The following is an 8,120-nucleotide window of genomic DNA, read 5'->3' as shown; positions in this document are numbered from 1 at the left end:
TTCTGCATGCTAGCGCATGCAGCCCAAGCAAAGTCAGTGAGGCTACGCAATTAGGTACAACTCAGAAATTTCAATTCATCAAGATGAAAAAAGGCGCTATGGCATTTTTCTTGCATCTCCCCAACTCCTGATGGGATTGTGCATTCCTGTATAAACCACTATGGACTCTGATACAGTACCTGGCTGATGTCAATGGGCTTTGCTCGGTTGCCTGTTTGCACCAAGAGTTTGTAAGCCAGAACAGCATCATCAGATCCGTTTTTATAATTGTCGTAAGTGATTTTCCCAGCTTCCCAGTCACTGTCAAATGCATGCTGAAGTCCTAAAGAGTTCAGGAAGGTGTGAGGAAGATAGAACAATCAAATGAGAAAATGGTCTTTGAAACAAATTTCAGTAGGAAGAAACAATAATAATTAATTTTTTTAATATAAAGTATGACTATGGCTGAAGCAGTGTCCTGGTTTAAACTGGAATAGAGTTAATTTTCTTCCTAGTAGCTGACAGTGCTGTGGTTTGGATTCAGTACAGATTAATGCTGATAACACACTGATGTTTTTGTTGTTGCTGAGCATTGCTTACCCTGAGTCAAGGGCTTTTCAGTGTCTCAGGCTATGCCAGAGAGGAGCTGCACAAGAAGCCAGGAAGGAGCATGGCTGGGACAGCTGACCTGAACTGGCCAAAGGGATATTCCTTGTTTCAATTATTAAACTGTTCTTATCTCAACACATGAGTTTTTAACTTTTTTCCCGATTCTCCTCCCCGGAGAGGTGGGGGGGAGTAAGCGATCGTATTTGTGGTACTTAGTTGCCGGCTGGAATTGACAGGCCTTTTTGGTGCCTGATGTGGGGCACAAAGGGTTGAGATAATGACAGATTTGACCAGAGCATGTTAAAACAAATTTGTTATAAGCTTTTATTGTATTGGTTTAATAGTCACTGGTCACAATGTGCGGAAAAAGAAGCCAGGAAGGAGCATGGCTGGGACAGCTGACCTGAACTGGCCAAAGGGATATTCCACACCACAGAACGTCATGTCCAGTATATAAACTAAAGGGAATTATCCAGAAGGTGGGTTTGCTGCTCAGGGACAGGCTGGGCATCAGTTAGCGGGTGGTGAACACCTGTATCGTTCATCATTTGTTTTCCTTGGGTTTTATTCCTCTCCCTTTCTCATTTTCAGTACTATTATTATTATTATTATTATTATTATATTTTACTTTGTTTCAATTATTAAACTGTTCTTATCTCAACACATGAGTTTTTAACTTTTTTCCCGATTCTCCTCCCCGGAGAGGTGGGGGGGAGTAAGCGATCGTATTTGTGGTACTTAGTTGCCGGCTGGAATTGACAGGCCTTTTTGGTGCCTGATGTGGGGCACAAAGGGTTGAGATAATGACAGATTTGACCAGAGCATGTTAAAACAAATTTGTTATAAGCTTTTATTGTATTGGTTTAATAGTCACTGGTCACAATGTTGATTTATTTTCTCAAAGAGTTGTTGTGCTTGTTCTCAGAGTTACATTATGGACCTACTTACTTGCAGCATGTGTTTGCTCTTTTGGTATTTGTCATCTCTGGGGCCTGGGCTAAGTTTCTTGTTTTGTTGTACTTGGTAATACTGGCTTGTGATATGATAGAATTGCTGGTATGTCTACTCAGCATTGCCATCACCTCTGTACTTTGGGAATCATCTATTGGGAATGATTAATAACTACACCTTTTGCCTTTTCTCCTCAGAGAACCGACCTATGGGGGAGACATCTTCCTACATTTTCCCTTTCTCCTCCAGGCTAATTACAGAACTGTCTGAGAATTTTGAAATTTTTTTAAATCCCTGGGATGTTGAAACTAGGCTATTTCTGGTCCTGGTCCTATTTCTAGGAATGCTGAATGTGCTTCAGATCTTGTTTAGGGTTAAGCAACTATCTGTGGCTATACCAATCCCCACAACAGGCACTGTGACTACTCCAAACCCTGCAACAAGCATTGCAGCTACTCAGACCCTGGCAATGAATGATGAAGCTGAAGCAGAGAACCAACCCATGTTGGTATCGTTTGCCCCTATACACAAGAAGAAATGGACACAAAAGGCATCTCATTTAATAAAGGAGGACAAAGCAGAGCCATCACAGGAACAGGAGGAAGAGGCAGAACAAGAGGTAACCACTCAATCCCTATCCCCAAGTGAGCTGCAGGATATGAAAAAAGATTTCAGATCTTGTCCAGCTGAGCATGTTATCACCTGGCTGCTCCAATGCTGGGACAATGGGGCTAGCAGTTTGGAATTAGAAGGTAAGGAAGCCAAGCAGCTGGGATCACTTTCTACAGAAGGTGATTGGAAAAGGGACACAAGTCCTTGGCCTCTGGAGGTGACTCCTGTCAAGTGTGAAGGAAAGGTAACCCTTCAAGGAAGATGTTATATGTTGCGCAGGCAAATAGACTGTAGTGGAGAAAGGTATCCAGGACCTGGGGGAATTAGTCATGCTAGAGATGATTTGACTCAAACAATGTGCAGTCACCCACAGATCCAAAGTCGAGTGCACACAACCCATGTGGCAGAAATTTGTACAGAGTGCACCATTGTCACATGCCAACTCACTGGCAGTAATGACCTGAAGAGACGAAGAGGCACCAACAGTGGATGAAGTTGCTCACCAACTCCAGGAGTACAAAGAAAATCACTCTTCCTCCCTTGTCTAGGCTGTGAAAAAACTGTCCCAGGAGTTACAGAAATTCAAAGAGAATATGTTCTACTCCCTACCTGTATGGACCCACATCTCAGCTAAGTGTACTTTTGCATAAGAGGGAGAATATACTGGGTACACACCTTGGGGTACCCTGTGGTTTCACCTGCAGGACCATGGAGAGGACATGAGGAAGTGGAATGGAAAATCTACCTCGACCCTAGAGGCACAGGTATGTGAATTGCAAAGATAAACAGTCCCAAATGGGGGTTCTTCCAGGAAAGTTGCTGCTCAAGTCACAATTGGGCAGTTCCCCAGGCAGAGTGGAAGGACTGATCTTACTTCTGATCCTATGGAAAGGAATTCTAATCCATTTCTACAATAAATAAAATAAAAATAAAATAAAATAAAACAAATAAAGTAAATGGAGAATCCTATGACCAGGACTAGAGGGGCCCTGCCTCCAGCCAGGTGGAAGAGAGGGACAACTGGGTTTACTGTGTGGTGTGAATCCAATGGCCTGGCACGTCAGACCCACAGGAGTACAAATCTCTAGTAGACACTGGTGCACAGTGTACCTGAAAGCTATCAAGCTATGTAGGGACAGAATCCATTTGTACTTCTGGAGTGACAGGAGGATCCAAACAGCTGACTGTATTGGAAGCTGGATTAGCCTGACTGGGAATGAGTGGCAAAAGCACCCCATTGTGACTGGCCAGAGGCTCCGTGCATCCTTGGCATAGACTATCTCAGGAGAGGGGATTTCAAGGACCCCAAAGAGTACCAGTGGGCCTTCAGTACAGCTGTCCTGGAGATGGAGGAAATTAAACAGTTGTCTACCTTGCCTTGTCTCTTGGAGGACTGTTCTATTTCTGGGGTTGCTGAGGGTTGAAGAACAACAGGTACCAATTGCTACCACAGCAGTGGCAATACTACACCAGCCGAGACTCCCTGATTCTCATCCATGAACGAATTTGTTGACTGAAGAGCCAAGGAGTGATCAGCAGGACCCGTTCACCCTTTAACAGCACCACATGGCCAGTGCCAAAGCCTAATGGAGAATGGAGGCTGACAGGAGATTATCATGGCCTGAATGAAGTCATGCCACCTCTGAGTGCTGCTGTACAGGATATGTTGGAACTTCAATATGAACTGGAGTCAAAGGCAGCCAAATAGTGCCAAAATTTATATTGCTAATCCATTTTTCTCAATCCCTCTGGCAGCAGACTGCAGGCCACAGTTTGCTTTCACTTGGAGAAGTGTCCAGTATACCTGGAATCAACTGTCTCAGGGGTGGAAACACAGCCCGACAATCTGCCATAGACTGATCAAAACTCAGTTATTAAACTGTCTTAATCTCGAACCAAGAGTTTCCTCACTTTTACTCATCTGATTCTCTCCTCCATCCCACCAGGATGGTGGAGGTGGGGGGAGTGAGTGGGTGTGTGGTGATTATTTTCCAGCTGGGGTTAAACCATGTTAATTACTCTTTTATTTACACCCTCCTCAAAACAAAGCTGAAATGTCACCCTGACATAGATGGTACCAAAACAGAAGGGGCTGAGTTCAGCCCTGATTTAACCTCACTGGCTACTGTGGAGTTAAAACCAGGCAGGGATTTAGTCCATTATCCAGAAGAGAAATACACTCTCCATACTCCCTCCTCTCTCACCAAAAGCACATTAAACCACAGAAGGAGACACACCCCACTGATTAACTGTCTGGGATTACTGCAGAGCACTGAGACAATAATTTCTATGATACAACCAGAAATTCTACTACAAGGGAAAAAAGCCCACCATACTCAAACTTTTAGCTTCAAACAGACACTCAGCTGCTTCTTGAGCACAGTGTGAGTGCTCAATTTGTTCCATCTGTTCAAACTGTGTACCAAATACAAGTCATAGGATCTGCTACCGGCACATGTAAAGATCACAGCCAACAGCTATTCACTCTCAACTGTTATTTTCCTCTTTGCCACTCTTCAAAGGGGAGGGAATACCTCACAGCACAAATTTGGATGATTTAGAACAGAAAGCCACAGTCCAGTAAAAGGAAGTTCTGTGAGAACAGATCACAAACTTCATGTTCAAAGAAGGAAAGGAAAAGGCTGGGGATGGGGTGATGGTGGAAATCACCAACCCACCTCACAGCTGCACTGAGGAGCTGTAATGAACATCATAATTACAGATAAGATAGGCTAGCCACAGCTGTAAGGAGATAAGAGTGGAAGAGAAAACAACCTTACTGACACCACCTCAGGGCCTAAGTATTCATTCCCATTTATAAATTCTTTCTTCCTCACTTGGAAAGCTGCCTCCCAGGTCATCCTACAAAATCATACCCACTTGTAAAGCTAACAAGTTGAGAACAAAGGGATGAAATAAGCCTGCCAAACTTGCTATATGCAGCCCTTCAGCACCAGCCCAGAAAGAGCATGATTTAACAGTAGATATTCTGACATCCTTGAAGGGACTTCAAAGTCCCTGTGACAGGACCTTTCACCCCTGAGACTTATCTATGTCCTCCATGGCTAAGTCAGTGGGATGGTTTGTCTTGTGATGAATATCTTGGCTGAAAACACCCTTAGCCAGCAATAAACATCCTGCCTTGAATGCATGGGAAAGGATAAGCAAAAATTCTGACTGACAGACAAGCACTTTTACAAACTATAAAAGACCACTATGATTTTCATAAAATCAGAAATCTCTTATACACTCTCTGAGTGTGTGGAGAGTTCTCCTCAATGCTGAGATGTTGGTATCGAGATACTTCCCTAAGATTGAGAGAAATTAGGAGACTTCTGCACACCACTATCATTCGTTGATAAGTGACATTGGTTCCTAATTTATACTATTTCTTTGCTAGCTGTAATATAGGTACCTTTATTATCATGCACCGTCTTATGAACCTACTAGTACTGTTTTTGTTTATCCTGTGTAGTAAGCCCATTAAAGTCTCATGTCTGTCTTTTCCTTGTGTCTATTCAATAAATAATCCGTGTTGTAATAGACCTGATCGGTCATTATTAAGAACTTGTGAGCAAGAGTGGGTTTTGGGGTGTTGGCCACCTCAATAAAGCTGCTGTCTACTGACAGAAACCTGGGCAAAGGCAGGGACTTGTCTAAGATCTCCCCTCTCATTCGTAACAGTCCCCTTTAAGAAAATGCTGTTTGTCGCTGCCCTAGGAGTGTGGAAAATATTATTTAGGCCACTCTCTATTATCCTGATTGAATGCTCATGGAGATTTGGAGTAGTGTCTGAGGACTGGAGGAAAGCAAATGTCAGTCCTATCTTCAAGGCAAGAAGGAGGACCCAGGAAACTATAGACCAGCCAGCCTCACCTTGTTCCCTGGGAAGGTGATAGAACAGCTAATCCTGGGAACCATTCCAGGCATGTGAAGGACAAGAAGGTAATTGGGAGCAGTCAGCATGACCAAGGGGAAGTCATGCTTGATCAACATGATAACCTTCCACAATGAAATTACCAGCTTAGACAAGGGGAGATCTTGTCTACCTTGACTTGAGAAAGGCTTTTGACACTGTCTCCCATAAGATCATCATAGAGAAGCTGATGAAGTATGGGCTGGATGAGTAGACAGTAAAGTGGGTTGGAAACTGGCCAAATGGCTGGGCCCAGATGGTGGTGATCAGTGGCATGAAGTCTAGTTGGAGGCCAGTAACTAGCAGTGTACTCCCTGAGTAATTATTGAGTCCAGTCCTGTTCAACATCTTCATTAATGATCTGGAAGATGGGGCAGAGTGTACACTCAGCAACTCTGCAGATTACACAAAACTGGGAGGACTGGCTGACACGCCAGAGTTGTGCTGCCATCCAGAGGGACCTGGACAGGCTGCAGAAATGGGCTCACAGGAACCTCATGCAATTCAACAAGAAGTGCAAAGTCCTGCCCCTGGGAAGGAACAACCCCATGCACCAGTACATGCTGTGGGCCAACATGCTGGAAAGCATCTTGGCAGAAAAGGCCCTGGAGGTCCTGGAAGACACAAAGTTGAACATGAGCCAGCAGTGTGCCCTTGCAACAAAGATGTCTAATGATATCCTGGGCTGTATTAGACAAAGTATTGCCAGCAGGTTGAGGGAGGTGATCTTTCCCCTCTACTCAGCCCTGGTGAGACCACACCTGGAATGCCTTGTACAGTTCTGGGCCCCCCAGTACAAGAAAAACATGGAGCTATTTGGAAAGAATACAGCACAGGAACACAAAGGTGTTTAAGGGACTGGAGCATCTCACATATGAGGAAAGGCCGAGAAAAATGGGACTGTTTAGCCTGGAGAAGAGAAGGCTCAGGGGGGAATCTCATCAATGTATATAAATACCTCAAGTGGGAATGCAAAAAACACAGTCGGGGTCTTTTCAGTGGTGCCCAGGGACAGGATCAGAGGCAATGGGCACAAACTGAAATGTGGGAGTGCCATTTGAACATAAGAAAACCCTTTTTCAATGTGAGGGTGACTGACTACTGGAACAGGTTGCCCAGGGAGGTTGTGGAGTCTCCCTCCTTGGGAGATATTCAAAAGCCATTTGAACATAGTCCTGGGAAACTGGTTTGAGGTTGAGCACGGGGGTTGGACCAGATGACTTCCAGAGGTCATTTCCAATCTAAACCATTCTGGGATTCTGTGCAGTGCATAAATACAAATCCATCCTTCCTGGATACATCTCTAACTCCATTTCAGCCACTTAGAAAGTGGTTATGTGAAAGCATTTGTGCTATCATGATAATCATGTAAAAGATAATTGGGAGTTAACAGGAGGCTGTTGAAGAATGTAGGAAAAAAGGAGAGACCTTCAAAGGACAGTTTAAGAGGAACAGACAAGTTGCTATGTTTAAGAGTTCTAGTTTTTTTTTTCTGTTAAAGGAATTTTCCCCCATACTGTTACTAAGATAGAAATCGCTCTGTACTTAAGGAAAGACAAAGAGCTACCCACTGGCGGTGGGGTGCGCCTGGCTATTCTTTTGTTTCACCTGGGTGTGGAGTCAGTCGCTCTCTGCGTTCGAGAGAGAGAGGAGTCTGCTTGCTTCGGCTACTTTTCTTTCTGCTGGAAACAACACCGGGATCCAAAAGCCGCCTTCCCTGCCCCACTGGAGGCCGGGCTGTGGCCGCCCTGCCCCATCGCTGCTTTGAGCCTTTAGCTATGTTGTAGCTGTGCTCGCCCTGCCTCCCCGACCTCCAGGAGGTTCCCCGCTTGGATACATCACGTCTGCCACCCGGGATTTGTGTTCGTCCCTGCCGCTCCAGCCTGCCGTTCCAGCCCGCTGTTCCCGAGGGTCCGGCCAGGGGTTTGTGAAGCCTTTGTTCCATCCTTCCCCGGGACCCCAGACCACTGGTGCCACGTGCTCCCCAAGCTCGCTCCGGAGCGCCCCCTGCAGCCGTGGGGGAACCATCGCACCTGCCCTGCTCACTGGGAGC

The 8,120-nt window shown here is 45.2% G+C and overlaps 1 protein-coding gene across 1 annotated transcript in view; it reads right to left on the bottom strand.

Annotated features, from left to right (window-relative positions):
• LOC103611749 (protein patched homolog 1-like) overlaps nucleotides 1-8,120 on the bottom strand; it is a gene marked incomplete at both ends in the record, with an annotated part of 29,672 nt that overhangs the window by 5,048 nt on the left and 16,504 nt on the right. Inside the window, one exon of the mRNA XM_008629312.1 lies at nucleotides 180-322. Within this exon, the coding sequence (XP_008627534.1) occupies nucleotides 180-322 (143 nt within the window). The remainder of the gene's footprint in view (nucleotides 1-179; nucleotides 323-8,120) is intronic.

This window comes from Corvus brachyrhynchos, unplaced genomic scaffold (genome assembly GCF_000691975.1).
Source record: "Corvus brachyrhynchos isolate BGI_N302 unplaced genomic scaffold, ASM69197v1 scaffold1083, whole genome shotgun sequence".
Lineage (NCBI taxonomy): Eukaryota > Metazoa > Chordata > Aves > Passeriformes > Corvidae > Corvus > Corvus brachyrhynchos.
This window is presented reverse-complemented; position numbering and strand designations above follow the sequence as displayed.